Source organism: Falco rusticolus, chromosome 15 (genome assembly GCF_015220075.1).
Source record: "Falco rusticolus isolate bFalRus1 chromosome 15, bFalRus1.pri, whole genome shotgun sequence".
NCBI classification, from domain to species: Eukaryota; Metazoa; Chordata; class Aves; order Falconiformes; family Falconidae; genus Falco; species Falco rusticolus.
In genome coordinates, this window is record NC_051201.1 from 22,285,939 (window position 1) to 22,304,200 (window position 18,262).

The following is an 18,262-nucleotide window of genomic DNA, read 5'->3' on the forward strand; positions in this document are numbered from 1 at the left end:
CCTTAAATGAATAAAGATGGCAAGCCCTCCTAATGTATAAGCCTGATGTGTCATCTTCTGCCAGTCAACACACGATCAGTTTTTCCTATACCAGAGAGGTCAAGATGCACTACAAGCCATTTGTAGCTCCATAAAGGGCACAACGTGGTTAAAGTACAGCTACAAAATATGTTGGTTCTATCTATAAAGGCAAGGCTCAAAAAGCTCTCTAGCATGATCAGGTCACCACTGTACTATGATATCTACTATATTCCCTGACACACCACACTGGGGGGAGTAGGGAGAAGAGCAGTGGTGCAAAACAATGTAGGACAGGGATGAAAAATAAAAAGTCAGATGAGTTTTGCCATTTATCTATTAAGTGGCAGGGGCAAAGAACAAGTTGGATACAAAAGCTTATCACATACACAGGCTTCAAATCTCATCACAAAAAACAATTCACATGTTCATTTACAGGTCAACTTTTCAAGTTTAGGCTGATGGGCAAGAAAACCTTTATAAAATATTAAGACACCTCCAGAAAAATCTTGCAAGGTAATGGGCAAGACTCAATTTACAGAGACATTGAGGCAGAGCAGCTAAGTGACTCAGCCCAGAGCAACATTAGAGCTCACTGTGGAACGCAGAGGGCTAGCATCCAGCTACTGTTTAAAAACATTCCCTAAAATGGTATTTAATGAGGTAAGAAAATTATGAACAAAAAAAAAATTATATAAACACAAAACCTTACAGAGAGAGAAGTCTTCCAGAAGAAGTGCTTCTCATGATGTTAATGGGTTGCAAAAAGGCATTCTAGATTCTAAACTGCCTTAAACACTTTCCACATCAGTTAAGGTAAAGCAACAGGGCCTTCTGAAGAGGATCGTATTTATCCATCAGTAAAAATAGCTGCTATCCATCAGTTTGAGTTGGAGTGAAACTTAGCTTTGTGGTGATGTTACCTTTTATTCGAAAGGCTCAAACAACGGGTATGGCCACTGTAAAAAAAATTTTTAATCTAAAAACAACCAGTGCCGATTACAACTCTTGTTGACAGCTAAACTGCAGTCTCTAAATTGCTAGTCGACTCTTAACTGTCACCAAGATTAAGTAGATTGTCAATAGCCTATGCTACAGCTGGAGATGCAGCCTGTGGTACCGCTGAAGGCCAAGTTGCAAACCCCACTACGCAATGCCATCTCGGCTCCGCTTTGGAAACTGTTTTCACATGGCACAAAACCAACAGAACCTGCTGGATGACAGAAAGCTCCACGCAAAGGCAGGCTCTAGCATATCGTGTCACACATTTCTGGGAACACATTGCCTGAGAAAAGAGGGCAGAACCTCTACGAGAGGTCAGCCCATCTCCAAAAGAGTTAGAGCACAGAAATCAGGGCATGGAAAAGCACAGGACAGCCACACCCCCAGAGTAAGCATCACTTGTTCACCCACAGTGATGCTGAGCACTTAATAGCCAGTGGAAACACTTTCTTTGATTAATCTTCCAGTGCCAGGGTTACTGCCTTGAAATACTGATTCACGGTTTTGTTCAGCTTGAATGATGTGGCTAAGCGCTTTCCCAAATATTCCAGGGTGAAGCATGGTTACTGAAAGCTCAGCTTCCGGTCTGCCTCCTCCATTCAAACCTGAAGTCTGTGTGCCCAAACGCTAGTCTAATTGAAAAGAGCAAAAGAAAAAGGAAAAATAAAAAAAAAAAAAAAAAAGGAAAAAGAAAACCAAGGGCTCCCTAAAAACCTGACTAAATGGCTGACAGCAGTTTTTCTGGCTGCAAACAGGGCAATCGATACAATCAATACAAGCTAATACATGAACTGAAGTGGGTCTGAAGGGGAAAAAGGCAGTTACTTCCACTTTATACGATCCTAATTTTCACGTAAATATGAGATTAAATTTAACCTTAATTCAGTAGGTTATTCACTCCGGTTCTGTGGTTCAGGAGCTGGTTTTGTTACTCTCTAGCTCTGAACACATCTGACACTGTCATGTCTAACCTCATTTGACTTGACCATCACCACCCCGGTGCCACTCTTCAGCAACTGTCATGCAGTGCTCTAAGACATCTGTCCAATTCCTCTGTGCCATGCCAGCTCACCCAGTATCAGCTCTTACCAGAAGGCTCATGTTTTAAAACATGTCCCACCTAAACATGTATCCAGCTGTGTGCAAGATAACCTAATTAGGGGAGGCACACCTAACGAGCACAGCACAGGAGTGCATGGGGAAAGGAAGAAATTGCACATGCCTCCAGGTACAAACGTAACTGACAGTTCAGCTCTTCTTGTTTTGCTTATTCTCAGCAGCTTATAAAAACTGTGCGAGTCCACCCACAATGAATTACAGATCCTACATACCACACTTCATCACCAACAACTCCAAAACCCAAGACCTGTCAGGAAGAAAAAGGGAACGGTACATAAACTAACGTACAAGTTTGTGCAATTCCTGCACAGCATGTTTGCAGTGAAAGTTGGTTCAGGATGCACCCAACAGGACAGCTCAGGCTTCCCAAGCTGCCTCCTCCATGTCCCTACAACTTCCCTTCTGCAGGTGTTGTAGGCATCAAGCCCTTTTTCCAGTGCTGACATCGGTAAACAAGACCTCAGCTTCTGCCAGGCTCCATAAAAGCAACTTCCCAGACAAGGCCAGCCACGTGCAAGCCATCGTGCGCAGACAAGGAGCAGCAGGAAAGATAAATGCTGCTGCCTGAAGACCAACAATATTTGCTTGCAGCTACTGATTTCAAAGACAACACATATTTTAAAAGAATGGCTGATCTGAAATCAGGTTACTCAACCGCCCTAACACAATCTAAAATACCAATTCACATAACTCAATGTGTAGTTTATAACAAAACCATCACAGCCATCCTTGTACACCAATTCAGTCCATAACCTTCCCCTCCTGTACCACAGTGTGCCCACACACAGTACACCCAGTTAATTCTTTTAACCATATACTGTTAAGTTTTAACTTCGGATGTCTCCAAAATTTAGATCTTGCAAATCCAAACTTTTTCAGAAACCCCGCTATTGATATGTGGAAAACTGAAGCACGTGTTAAAATTAAACTCCAGTTCTTCCAGGAGCTGAAGAAGGGATATGAATGAACTCCGTGCAAATGCATCAAATCTATTTCAATATCCAGGCTGGAATTTTCATACAAGTTAGGTGACCTTAGCACACAAACTAGGATTGAGGAAACTGACTGGAAAGTGAGATAGCTTATGTGGGACAAGGAGAAGATGATTGAGCAATTAAGCAGAGCTCAGCAGACCTCAATTGGTGGTAGACAGGTCAATCATAAACCACAAGATTCACAAAGATATGTAGAATCATTTTTTAATAACGATCATACAATTTTGAGAAAGAACCACCTTTTTAAAGGGTGTTTACTGATCTGCAAGGAGTAGAAGGACAAAGAGAATACAAGATGAGGGCGAGTTAAGTAATGCTAAAGGAACCCAGAGACCATAATTCTTCAACGTAGATGCAGCAGGGCACCCATGCTGCATTTAAATCCATTTAAAATTCAGCCAGGCACCGCACATGCATAGAATTCAGAATGAAGATGAGAAAAGAAACAACATAAATGAACCAGTTATACCCAAAGTAACAAAAAATTAGTATTTCTCAGGTTACTGCCCTATGATGAGATTTTACATACACTGAACACAGGATTCCACGTAGGAAAAATTCTCACACTAAAAATATGTGAAAGCTTAAGTTAAAAGGAAATCCTTTTGGTTTATTACAAAAAGCCCAAATTTATTACCCATTTCTTCAGTATGACCCTCATTTGGACTTAAAACTAAAAACAAAGGGAAAGCTATTTTCCAAATAGCACATGGTACAGCACAGTAAGAACAGATCTGAGAATGAAACAACCAATTTCAACCAGTCTCAGCACACTTTCTCCAGTATGAGACTTTTTAAATTTCCCACTGCTTTTTTTTTTTTTTTTTTAAATGGGCACAGGTATCTTGTATTACTTTGCCTTGTCCTGTGGACTGAACAGTTAGTAGTGGCTGGAGTGTACTAACTGTGATCCTGGAGCACGTCTTTCAGTTTAGTTAGAAGAAAGAAGGGTAGCACAACTAAAGATGCAAATAAAAGCACAGCAAGCAGGAACAATCAGGAGATTCACATCAAAAAAAATACACCCCACTTCCAAAAATAAGACTCACGTAGACAAATCCAAAAGGCTCTGACAGAGGCCAGAAATCTTAAATCGATTGTAATGTGTATCTTGTTCTTCGCAGGGCATGTTTATTGGGGGGCTTAGAACAGTGGTGGATAAAAAACTTCACCCATCCAGATGAGCACTTGAGTGGTAAGGAAATCCTCCAAAAATCCATTTGGCACAAATGGATCACTAACTCCAGAGCTGAAACAACACACTGACCACTTTGCTCTTGTTTCTTCCATTACACAGCACTAAAAATTGTGATTTCTAAACATACCTATAAAGTCTCAGGCTGTTGAAGATTGATACAAATTACATTTTCAGGTCAAAACACCATTAAGTTGGCAAAAACAAGGCCACACAAGAGAAGTTTCTGGAGCAGTTCTCAGACTTGTCCCCTCAGCTTCTATTGAACCTCTGATTTTTGGCATTGCTACCAGCTCCCAAGTAACCTGCATTTAAGCAACAGGACACTACCCCAGATGCTGCAGCATTTCTTGCTCAGAATGCACCTGTAGAGTGTGTCAGCCTGGGGAGGCAGAGACAGCAGCAGCAGGATTGCAGCCCTGCTCCCGCAGCCGCTGCAGGTCAGAGGCTCTCTGCTTTGACCTTTCATGTCCCTTTGTATTTTGGGGTGATTAACAGCATCCCTCTTGGTTTCCTGTGAATGAACGTCTGCTGGGCTCTACTTCAGACCACCACTGGATTCTTGTACAATACAGTGTCTTTGCAAGAAGTCACTGTCCTTTGATTTCAGGTAACGTCCTCCACTACCACCAACGTGATTTCTGTAGATGCTCTTGTCTCATTATACTCTAGGGCATTAACAGCCATGACATAACGCACATCACAGCCTCCTTAAGCTATCACCAGCAGCAAACCAGACACAGCTAGAAGGCATTTGGCCCAGAAATTTCCCAAGATAAGGTTCTCCTCCATCACCCACATCCGAGCCTTCCTCATGACACTGTGCCATAGACCAGGCATTGCCACTACTAGCACACAGCCCTTCTAATAATAGCTAATAGCCCTTCTGACCTCAGTAGCTTCACAAACCTTGATCATTTGGACTACAAGGTATCAGAGAAGTAACAGCAAAACCAGCATATGGTTTTGTTGACATTTGTTTTCAATGCTTTACTATGTAACTGAATGCAACAAAGCTCAGTAGAAAAAAAAAAAAATCAACATCAAGTTCAAGTATCACCTGACTAATCACCAAAATAAAAAGTTTACAGCCATCATCTTCAAACAACTTGAAAAAAGGTAGATACGCGTAAAAAACCTAGACACACAGCCAGCCAAGCTAGCTTCCTACCCATAAGCCCTAGGAAGATACTCCTTCATAAAAAATAGTCTCCAGGATTGGCTGGACAACTATTAATTGGAGGGAATGCTCAGTCTTTAATTAAGGTTTTCAGCACATACCTCAGGTGACAGTAATATTTGCTATCAAAAATAATCTCAGACCACTGTTACCCACACATTTCTGGAGAAAAAAAACTTTCACAGAAGAGTTGTTTCAACCTATACTACCTGTGTGATCAATCAGGCAACAGAAAGGTTCAAGTTAGTAACAACCCCAAAATCAAGCAGTGCCCCCCCCCCCTTATTATTAAGGCAATTACATGACCCAGTTCTCACGCAGCCCCACAAACTGGTTTGTTAGAATAAATGAGAGGGTACCAGAAGCATAAGCAAGTTTGTGGATAGGAACTGGCACAGCCAGCTGAAAGACTGCATGTGTAAGTCCTAGAGGTGTCTGTAAGTAGTTTTGGGGGAACACATATTTATTTTAAAGAAATAAAAATCTGTATCAACCCTGTATTTTCCTTAACCTGACATACAAAAATGAATCACCATACTCTATAATTTACGCAGGTACTAAGTAAGTGATGCCTTTATAAAATTCCTTATGGGTACTAGAGTTATCTATACACAAACCACACACCAAAATGATGATCTGGGAACTATTCAATCTGGGTTATACTTACTGCACAAATAAAATAAAGCTCCCGACAAGTTAAATCTCCTGGCTAGCAAGGGGAAAGGTTTAAACATGGAGTGGCAAGCAGAGCTGGGTTATATGCTAACTCTCAACTGAACAACTTCCAGCACGACACAGCATAGACTGTATTGCCATTACCAATCCAGAAGAAGTAATGTTAACAGATCCAAATTACCATTAAAATATTACATGTTGAACCAAGTATACAGTTTGGTACCACTCTGATGAAATTACTTAAGTATCCACTTTTATCCCAAAACTCTATCAAACAGTACTCAGAGGTTTCCATGGTGCTTAGTCCCGAAGAGGACCCAACAAAGCAGAAGTAGAAAATAAAAGGAAAACAGGCAAGAAAAAGAGGACTATAAGCAATGATCATGTAAAAGCAAGTGCTCAGATCCCTTCTAAGAAATCACAAGGCTTCCTTCAGCCATTCTTGAATAATTTGAATGGTTTAATTAGAAACCTCAGTGGTCTCAGGTTCTCCATGAAGACCCACAGCAACTTTAGGAAAAAACAGGGGATGAAGGGGAAGTAAATTGAACGTCTCCATACTTCTTTACAGCATTAAGCTTTCCTTATGGATAATAATGGAGGGGAGGAACAGAATTCAGGTTTCTCCATGGTGCTTCCAAGGTTCCCTAGACACGCCACAGGCATTGCCCATGAGTAGCTTTACTTCAGCCTGACCTGTACTGAGCACAACAGGCAGCCTGCCTGATGGCAGGTCGCTCAGCCTGAACTCACGGAGACTACGCTGCCAGCAGCCTGGATGCCACTGCTTTCTTGTCCTTTCTTCCACCGATCTGCCTTCCTAATATTGCAACTTATTGACACAAGGATAGACTACACAATCAAAATTACATATAAACTAAAAGCAAAACTTTGATTTGCTCTGTTTCATCAACACAGCAAATAGAGTAGAAGAAAAGTTAGATCTGAGGTATATTTTACTAAAGAGGCAAGGAAGTGCGGGTAGCATTGTATAAAACTTTTACTAAGAGACCATATGGAAATCCCATGAGCCATTTTTGTCAACTATTTTTAAGGATAGTTCTGGAAAAGCTTTGCAGTAGGATAAATACCGTGAGGTGTTTTAAGACAGAGCTTGGTCAGCTGCAAGAATAGTTAAACAAACTTAACAGAAATCACTTCTAAAGATAGAAAAATCAAGCTGGGTGCCCCAAATACCAATTTAGCCAGGAGGACTTCAAAGCAGACTGAGTCACAATTTGTTTGCCACATACCATTCATATATTTAATCCTATACTTCCTGGCTTTTGCTGGTTGCTCTAGAAGCCAAGGAGGAAGGCCCTTTCCCTAGTTAACCATCTAGCTTCTTTCCCTGCCCTCCCCTCTTTGCTTAAGCCTTTGAAATTGTGAAAGCTTGACATGGATTTTCCTTTGCCCTTGTCTGCAGCGTGGGATAAGAGCCACTTCCTGGACTTGCTCTGAATTTAAATGTTTTCTTTTACTACAGAGAGTAAGACACTAGTGCTTGTGAGGCATCCAGTGGTTAGAGTTCAGAAAAGGTCAAGACAACTTGTCACAAATCAAGAGAAGAGCCAGGGATGTTTGGTCTAGAGAGAAGACCACAAAGCAGTGGTAGAGGTCTTCATGTACACAGCTACAGAGAGGAAAGAAATTAATTATTCTCAACCTCCACATGATCCAAGAGTAATGGACTTAGGACTACATGGGATATTCAGCTTAAGTCATCAGGAAAAGTTTCCAACACAAGGACAGTGTTGGAAGAAGTTGCCAGAAAGATAATGAAAGACTGGTTTAGACACACACCTGTCAGGCAGGACTAATGCATAATTAAATTAGCTTCAGATCAGATGAATTGGTGAGGTCTCATCTTCTATAATTATTATATTTACCACTGTGACCAAGTCCTTCAGCACAGGTCCTTCATTTGTCATTGGAGTCACAGAAAGTGACAACCCAAAGCATGAGCTGATACATGGAAATGAACATCTTTAAACACATTTGAAGTAGAAAGATCCCTGGCAATCACCGAATGCCCCCCCCCCCAAAAAAAAACACCCAACAAAAACCCAAAAAAACACCAACCCCAAAACAACAACCAAGCAAAAAACCAAACCAAAACAGAACTGGCTGGAAGGAACATCTGGACTCTAGCCAAACTTCCCACTCAGAGTAGGGTTAACTTAAGAGTTAGATCAGGCTGCCTAGAGCCTTGACCAGTTGAGGTTTGACAATCTCTGAAGATTGAGCCTCTGCAGTAATGCACCCCCAACTCTGGTGAGAAATAATATCTTATTTCCCATAAGAATTTTATTTGTTGCAAATAGTGCCCACTGCCTCTCTTCCTTGCGTTGTGCACCTCTGAAAAGAGCCTGGGTCCACGTTCTCTGCAAGCTCCTTTAGATAGTGAAAGGCTGCTACTTGATCCCTTCTCTGCCTCTTCTCGTCCAGGCTGCAAGTCCAGTTCTTAGAGTTTATCGCTGGTTCCTACAATACAACATCTATCCAGCCTCCCTTCTCTGGTGCCCCACAAAAGGGAGCACACTTGCCTGAAAAAACCTTGTGAACATCCCTAGGGAAGAAACCAGTATCTTTTTTCTCAAAAAGGAAGGAAAAGGAAGACAAGAGTAACCAACAGCCTTGCTCCCCTAGTTGCATCTTCTCTGAAAACACGCAAGATAAGCTGAGAAAAAATTAAAGTCCTATCTACAAACATCAACAGAAACCTATCAGCAAGAGAAGAACGCAAAGGAAAGAAAGAGGTCTCTAAACAAAGCTAAAATAGAAAGCCTGCTCATCGTGCTGGTAGCTTAAAGAGGAGGACGCATGGCTTTCACAGAGGAGGGAAGCATGGGGAAAGTCTTAATTCCCCGTGGTCAATTTTTTTTTTAATCTACATGTCTACAGAAACAGATCACTCACAACAACCCTTTGCTGAACAAAGACACAGGACAGTTGGACAAACTGTTTCTGGTTTTGCTGACCTGGCTTAAGGCATTACAGTCCCAGAAGCCAAACTCCAACACTTCTGTACACCAAATTCTGCTGGGTTATCTGGCTGCACTCTAATTCAAGTCCATAAAACATTCTTGAATTGAAAGCTTGTTCTTTTAATAGGGAGTTTGAAGCAGGCAGATAGTGAATAAGCCAAGCAGCATCCTTTCATCTGAAAAGGTGAAAAAATAATCACAGTTTCATAAAACAAAACAATGGTGAGTGAAAGCTGGCACTCCCTTTCACATGCACAATGCTTCATAGCCGGGCAAGTCAGTTATTAACCAGGGGGTGTCTAAAGTCTCTAAAAGCAATTGGTCAGATCCTGTCCATGCTGTTTCAGAAAGTGAAGCAGGTATGCCTAACGGTACGGTTTCACAACATTTTAGGCTGAATTACCTTGCTGCTACTGTAGCAAATCAGCCTCCCCCCCTCTCCACCTGGCTGTATGTTCCTGCTGAGTTCCACTCAAAGAGCTAGAACAAATGAAATGTTATCTCTCAACAGCACGAAGGACTCGAACCAACACAGGCCACTACATGCAGGGCAGAATTATCTCCAGCTGCATGTCTCATCCATATTAAAGGCAGGAACACCTGTCTTCCCTGTTTTATGAATGTTAGGTGAAACCTGTAGCAAGCCACCAAAACATTTTCAGCTGGGCTCAGAAAAACTTACTGGATTGAGGGCTAAATAATCTTACAAAAGGATGTTTCACATACTACACTCAGATGCAAAGGTAAGAGCACTGCTCCGTGAGTTCTGGAGCAACCAGCCTTCCACAACCCCAATACAGCAGAAAAGCAGGCAGGTTCCTGCCAGGCCTGAAAGCTGGCCTGCCAAGGGAGGTGACAAGTGCCAGAGCCAGGGGCTCACACAAGGGAAGAAGAGGGGCTGTGCAGCTGTAGGTGGGGGGGAGGAAGGGTTTGGTTTCTCTCCTTTGATGACAGGGAGTTAGATCAGTTCAGCTGTAACATGTAATTTCATCCTCAGATACCAAAATGCTGAGCACATGTAAAAAAAAAAGTTGTATCTGGGTAAAGAAGCAAGCAGGCATTTTGATAAAAGCCGCCAGTTTAGAGCAGAATGTTTATTAGTAAGTGTTCTAAATGTCTTTTAAATATTTAAAAGACAATAATAAGAAAACATCAAGATATCAGGGTCACAAAAGTTGGCACTTCAATAAAAATCTCACAATAATTTCAGGCCTGCTGATTGAATTTCAAAGCCCAGCCCACAGGAACCTTGCACTGAACAGGGACAGGGCACTCTCCTTTTAAAAGCAGTCTGCTTGCAACACAGAGGGGTAGTTTAAGGAAACACTCAGGTTGCTTCATCCAGCTTCCAACCTTTAGCGAATGCTCAGCACTACCCCCACCAGCACCAGGCTGGGCTGAAGCCAAAATAAATGTGGCATAAAGCACAAATGCCCTGACTTGGAACTGGATATGGCCAAAGTGTTCTCGGGGGGGAAAGGAGCTTGAGACAGAACCCAGCAGCAAGATTGTTCTTTGAATTAGGGCTGACAGGGTGCCACGGATGCCCACTGAAAGTGGGAACACAAAAGGCACCAACTTTGGCTCCCATACCAGGCTTTAGGCTCCCAAACCGTTACTTGTCATACACTGCCCTACCAGCACACCAAGCGAAAATGGATCTGTTAAAGCAGAAGTGACTTAGAAAGGGAGACAAACCTGGCAGGGTTTCAGGTCACAAAAAGTTAAAATTACACTTTGACATGAAGCCAAGACTCCAAAGTCTGTCACCTCTTTGTGAGCTCTCACTCACTCTGTGCTGTGAAGGGCCTGATAACGGTTAAGCCTGATACATGTTTCTCACTTCAGTTATTGAGCAACATACTATTAAAAAAAAAAAAAAAAATAAAAATCAGACTTACTCTCCAAAAGCCAGGAAGATACTTATTGAGCTATAATACAGAGCCATGCAGTTCTCTTTACACAGGTGATGGGAGATGTACCTAACTATGCCTGCAGAATCACTCTTGGCAGCATAATCTGCATGTGATCAAACAAACAACAGGTTCATAGGATCAAATTTGTACAATACATTGCTAAACAAGCAAGTCTCAAGTTCATTTTATGTTTTATTTCAGTCAGAGAAAAGAACTCCACATTTGCCACATACACTCTAGAAATAATAGCATATAGGCACTTTGATTCAAACTGGCCACAAAATACTGCCCATGTAGCTCTTGGGCTTTAAAGCCAAATTATCACAAGTAGTTTGGGTAATTTTCAGTCTCCAAAGGACAGAAAGAAAAAAAATAATTACATTGGCTGTTCAATTTCAGGACAGCACACCTATAACATTCAGTACCTACCATATCAGATTATTATTCAGCCGTGGGGGTTTTTAGGTATCTCTATTATTATCCCAGGAGAATCCCAGATCAAGCATAATCCAACCTGCAGTCTGCAGGCCAAGCCTACAAGACAATCCCACCCATTTCTCCATGGCACAAACCAGAGAGCCACTTCATGAACAGAACACGCTCCCTCAATAGCCAAACCCTCTTCCAAGCAGCCAAGCACTCTAGCCCTGGGAAAAGATCGTAGGACTAGACTCACGCTTCATCTTGTACGTGCACACAACCCACGTGGGTCAGGAGGACTGTGGGAGAGGGAGTGCAGAGAGAGGAGTCTTCAGACTGAGACTTGGATACTCATTGACCCCAGATCATCTTGAGCTACACATTCCCCACCTTTTCACAACCAAGCATCAACTTGAGAACACTGGCAGCATCCTGCCTTCCTCCTTCCCTCATCTAGTTCAAGCAGATAGACCTGGGACCTTAATTCTCCCTCCAATATGCATATGCTGTAGTCATCATAATTATTAACAAATATAGTTTACAGTAAGATGCAAATTCTTTAAAACACAGGTGTCACTGAAACTATTCTCCCAAAACCAGTTATCATACAAGTGTAGAATAACAAAGGAGAGAAGGGACCTCCTGCAGTCACCTAGTCCAACCTGCTCAAAGGAGGCCTAATTAAATCCGGTTGGTCAACACCATGTCCAGCCGAGTCCTAAATACTTCCAAAGCTAGCAGTTGCACAAGCTGTCTGGGCATCTCTGAAATCACCAGAGAAAAAGCAGATGCAAGGAAGGCTGCACCCCAGTCAGACCAACAGGTCTTAGGGCTTCCCTCTGACAGTAGCCAAGACTCAAGGGTGATCAAACACGGTCTAAGTGGTACCTGGAAAAGGAAAGTCTGCCTGCAACTGTTAACCACAGCTGCGATTTATGAAAGGGCCACATGCTGCACCGTCATTCGTCACTGAAACAACAATGCTTACTGTTTCACTGGTGAAATTTTAATGGAACTAATTGACTAACGCAATTAGCCTACAATTCCAAATTTCTTCTTTATCAATGTAAAAGGTCCCAGATGCTCCCTCATGAATTCCAAGATCTCCATGCAGCTGTTCCATTACAAAATTTAGCAGCAGATTTACAATTAAAACAATGGGCACCAGAAAGATGGCTATTTTCTGAAATCATCCAAGGACCCTGGCTGTCTTAGTCTCGTTTTCATCTTCTTGCTGAGACTCCATCTGTAGTCTTCACAGAATTTCAGAGACATAGGTACAGAAATATACATTTCAGCAATGGGTAACAGAGCTCGAGAATCACACAATTTGCTCACAGCACAGTCTGAGATTTTGCTCCAACATTTGCCGCAACATTTTCAATTGGACGTTATAAGGAAAAAACCCAAACACGTTCCACTCTCTGAATATACAAGTTACCAGTGAAGACAAAAGCAAAATCCTCACCAAGAAGTGAATTCACAAAGGTCTTAGTGCAAACCCTATGGAAGCTCTTCCTTTTGTTAGGACATTCAAAAAACATTCTCCTTTGGAGATACCAAGATGCATAATAAGGGTTGAACACACACTTCAGCTTTAAAACAACTCCACCAGAATTAAATCACACTTGAGACCAAAAAAAGCCCCCACCACTGGGAACTAGCTGTCATTCAGTCTGGCACTCAAAGAACATTCACTTTCTACTCAACACAGTCAACTTCTAGTTTCAAACCCAGCTGAAAGAATTCCTGCTACAGAAGTCACGATGTTGATCCAAATCTAGAACTTACAATTTTACCTAACAATTGGATATTGTTAAAGAAAGATTACAAATTATTTATTTTTTAAAAGAAGCTACTTAACTAACTTAGATAGCTAACCTAAGACATTTCAAACAACGGAAGCCACAATAGTAATTGGAAATACTACTCATCACATTTTTCTAGTTTTTTGGTGGGAAGAGGGAAAGAAAAGAGGAGAGATTATGACGGGCAACATTTTCAGATTCTTTCATGTAAATTAGTCAAGTGGGACATACAGATCAAATGTCAAATTATTTTGCTACTTATTTTTCAGATGGAAAGAAGAGGTTGCATGTCTGAAAGCTCATGATCTTACCCATTAGTCATTAGTTTAACATTGATTTCTATTATCTGCTAAAATCATCATGGATACATTAACAATACTAGTAACACAGCTTAGGTTAACAATGGTTCAAAACTTCCAGATGTAAGACACTTACAGTCATGACATTTTATTAATAGAAACACACATTCACTGACTCGTCTATATAAATGAAAACCTTTATTTCAAATGAACATTTAACAGACTGTAAGCCAAATCAAACCTTAACAGTGACTTACCAGGAAGCCTGTTCATGTTGACCCCTTGAGCAGAAAGTCCTATTCCCATGTACCTTCAAAAAAACCAAACAAAATATCAGTCAAGCACAGAATGGCCAAGCCACAAGATTTCCTGCAGCAGAAACATCGTGGTAAAAGAAACCCCAACCCATAAATCATTTAAGGTAAGAATGCTGAAATCGCTACTGAATTTCCATTACTTTTTTTAGTCTTTTCTTGAATCTAAGATAAAATGTCAGTCTGTTTTAGTGACTGACAGCTTTCTGATATACAACTACAACTACTCTTCAGCTCTTAATTGGTAGGAAAAGGACTAGAAAAATGATCAGCAACTACATTTCTGGTGTTTTGTTTTCATCTATCAGAAAAAATTTATATAGGTGATTAACAAGAGAGTAAAAAATGCAGGCATAGTATAGGAGAACAAATGTCTATCTAGCCTAAGACATTGTCTCCGAGAACAGCTGGTAGTGGATGCAAGGACAGAGCAAACAGTTGTCCTTTCCAAGAACATTCTTCCATTGTCCAACATGTATTTACACAATTTCCTAAGGAAAAGGTGGTATTCCTGTACTTCACACCTCACCAGATTTTCCTGCAATAATCTGATCACTTTCTGAACCTTTGCAAGGTCTCTGAAAAGGCAACATCCTGCAGCTCCACCATTTGATCACTGCCCAAGCTAGTTTTGCTTGATACTTGCATTTTTTGAATTGTAAGGTAGAAGAACAGAATTTCTCTGTTAGCTTTCTCAAGGATTTTCAAGTCCTCATTCATACCCCACTCCCCAACAGTCTCTTCTCAGGGTGCTCTACTCAGGATTGAGTCTACTCAGCTGTTCCTCTTATGGAAGTTCATCTATACCTCTTAACACTCTAGTACACTCCCAGTTCTGTATCTTCTTTGAGAAGCAGGGGGAAAACAGAACCACCAGCATTATTCACAACACAAACACACGGTGATTATTACAGAAAATAATGATGTTCTCCATTTTGGTTTCTATTCCTCTCACTCCTGGTCTCTATTATTCCATTTATCTTTTGACTGCAGACGAGAACTGAGCTGATTTTTCCATGAAACCTAGAAAAAAAGAACTTGTTCCTGCACTGTAAGAGGCGGTTCAGAGACCATTTTTCATGTCAAGTTTGGATTGTTTATTCTCCCTTCATGAGAAACATTTTAAATCTACCCAGCCTGAACTGCATCTTTCATTCTGTCATCCATAGTCAGTCCCTAATATTACAACTACAGTTGGCTTCACATAATCAGCAAAAAAATACAGTCTTACTAATAAATGACCTGGAAGTAAAATTAATCAGGTAGTGAACATCAGAGGTATAGCACACACCCCCACAGAAATCCACCAGTCAACATCCTCAGCTGCAGGGAAGAGAAGGGGCATGGGTGTGCATACATGGGCCATTCATTTCTCTGCCCTTCTTCCTACCTGTTAGCTACTTGTCTAACTGGTCATTCAACCACACAAGATCCCTCACTTGATCCCACGTTTCCTTTACTTTCCTCAGTTTTTGAGGCTGGACCTTGCCAAACAGCTTTTGTAAATCCAGGCAGACTGATCTTCATCTACTCCTGCATTCAGCAGGACTGTAAGGCATAGCCAGCCTTCACAAAGGCTCTTCTTCCTCACTGCAACATTTATGCACATACCCGTTTTGTTTGTTCTATTTCTGTTAATTTGCATGGTCTGTAATTCTCTTAATGTCCCCTGGAACCACAGAAACAGGTACCCTGCTCAGTTTGTTTTTAAAAAGCTAACATGTTTTTAGGTTACTGCACTTTAAAATTAACAGTTACTGACTGTGGGGCTCTCGTTCCTGTAAATGTAAAATCTGAACAGGCTACACCCAGTATCCTGCTATTCTTTCACAGGTTCAGTTTTCTTCCTGTAGCTTCATCTACCACCTGCTCCATAAAACATTAACCACGTCTAAAAATATTATTTCAGAATCTGACCCTAAATTTACATGTCTCCAAGCTACATGGGTTAAGTCTCCTGGAGCCACTGTTCCCTGCCCTTGACTTCTCCATCTCAATTGTTGTCACCACCCCAATCAAATTGCACAGAAATGGTAATAACTGATTTTTTTCCTCTTCATGCAGAAATTTATTCCTCAGAGATCTGTAAGTTTCAGACCTCAGACTGTGATCTCTTTAATAGCACCACATCTTCACAAACATGCCCAACTTTGTCTTTCTTGTACACTTCACATCTTGGTAACATGACCTTCCAGCTTTTAAGCTCAAGGGCACCACCTTCCCTACCACAGCCTAAGCAGCTTGCCCAGTACAAACTGGGATCATTCCACCTGTGCTCAGGGAGCTGTCAGCCAAAGGTCAGCTAGCATCTGCCTGGGCATGCGCTCCCTCCAAGGAGGGATTAGAGGCTGCCAAGATACAGCCTAACAAAGGACATCCCAAAGGTTTCTGCTGCCACATGCCAGAGTAGCCAGGCAAGATATAATGAAAGAGTGGCATAGGGAGCAATCATGCAAAATTAAGCCCAGCATAGTCTGCAGTATGTCCTAAAGGAGAAAGCTCAACGGTAAAGACCAGCACTGCTCAGGAAGATACATGAGCTGGGCAGAGAGGAGGCAAGACTTTGGGGGCATTCATCCGAAAACCTAAACTTGCAGAGGACTATAAGGGTGACAGAGCCTATTCTCTTAGACTCTCTACTCCTCAGTAACAGTATAAATAGAAAAAAGCCCCGTTTCATCTGAGGAGGGATACCGTAACAGCTAGTACCTTTGTTGCACGGAGTCCAGAGAAGATGCTGTTTCATCTTTGGGCTAGGAACTCCTCTGAAACGCACCTGAGTGGAGATGTGAAGGACAGCATCGTGGCAATTACCAGCTAAGACAACAGCAGCTGGTCACTATCCTGATCTTATGTATCAGTGAAAGCTTTTTATGTACAGAGATCAATTGCTGGTTTCCCCTTCCTGATCATGATAGAAAACAGTCTCAAAACCACCCCTACCCAAGGGCCCCTAGCCTCAACAACTGCCACGAAAAGGACAAGGAAAGACTCTGGAGCACCAGGAGCAAATTACCATTGCTGGAATGCAGAGGGGTTTTGATAAGGTCCTGCACCAGAAGATCTTAAATTATATTGGTATAAAAAGGAAGTTAACTCACAGACCAGTAACCAGTTTCAATGATAAAAGACCAAGGGTAAGAGAAACGCTTGCAGGAACACAGACATCAGGTAAAGACATCCTATTAGAGGCCCAGGACAAATACCTGTGACTTGAAGAGGAGATTTGGGAAAGCCAAGAAAAAGAAGGGAGAAAAGAAATAGTGTGGGGTGGGGACATCATCATGATTAAACAACGCAACAAAGAAAAACTACTCCCACCAGCCACATCCTGCAGCAGCAGGTCAAGGGAGAAGATCTGCTCCTCTCTATTCGACACCTGTAAGTACTGGATTCAGTTTGGGGATCTCCAATAAAAGGAAGAGTAACAAACCAGAGTAAGGGCAGCAAAAGACAGTTAGGAGGCTCACACCACGTGGTGTGTGAGACAACACTCAGGGAAATGTGTGTGTTCAGTCTTAGGAACAAAAGACAAAGCAGGGATCTCACTGCTGCCTACAGCTACCTCATGGGAGAGCACAGGGAAGGTGGAGCTGGGCTTCGGGCACAGACACCTCACACACTTGCCCAAAATCATGAGAGAAAACAGACAAATTTAACAAAGAAGACTCCAACTAGACATTACTAAAAATAGTTTAACTGTAAGGGTGATCAAATACTGGAAGAAGGCTCCAGAAATACTACTGCATCTCCACTCTTAGAGATGGTCAAAAACTTGGCTGCACATTGTCCTGAGGAACCTGCTCTAACTTTGAAGTTGGCCCTGCTTTGAGTGGGGAGCTGAACTGGATAACCTACAGAGACCCTTTCCAACCTAAATTATTCAATGATAACTTGACTTCAGGACAGTTTTGCTGACAGGCTGCAAACTCTTGGCTAGCAGTACATAAAGACAGACATCAATCAAGTTGAGAAAAGACAGAACTTCCTGAGGCACACACATACACCACAAGCTAAGTCCTGATCTGATTGCAGCAGCTGAACCCAGCTTTCTTCCTTGTCATCAAGGAGAACAGAACATCCAGGAAAGACTGGTTCCTGACCTACAGAACAACCCTGAACTCACACACAAAACATGCCACGATGACTGCTGCCTGGCACGTCACCATGATGAACACTTGAAGAAAAGCAACAAGGAAGGTTCTGCTCTGATACAGAGATCTCAACGACGGAAGAGACTTCAAGAGAAAATACTATGGGATCTCATTCCTTTGGATCCCTTAAAAAAAAAAAAAAAAAAGCAGCCACACACACACTTCTCTGTATCAGATAAA

General features: G+C 41.8%; 1 protein-coding gene across 9 annotated transcripts in view; it reads right to left on the reverse strand.

Moving 5' to 3' along the window:
- RANBP10 (RAN binding protein 10) overlaps positions 1–18,262 on the reverse strand; it is a 91,314-nt gene that overhangs the window by 57,096 nt on the left and 15,956 nt on the right. For 8 of the 9 annotated variants that reach the window (XM_037408806.1, XM_037408804.1, XM_037408803.1 and 5 more), the window contains one exon: positions 13,872–13,924. The exons of the other annotated variant lie outside the window; for it this stretch is intronic. In XM_037408806.1, the coding sequence (XP_037264703.1) occupies positions 13,872–13,924 (53 nt within the window). The remainder of the gene's footprint in view (positions 1–13,871; positions 13,925–18,262) is intronic. 9 annotated transcript variants of the gene reach the window in all.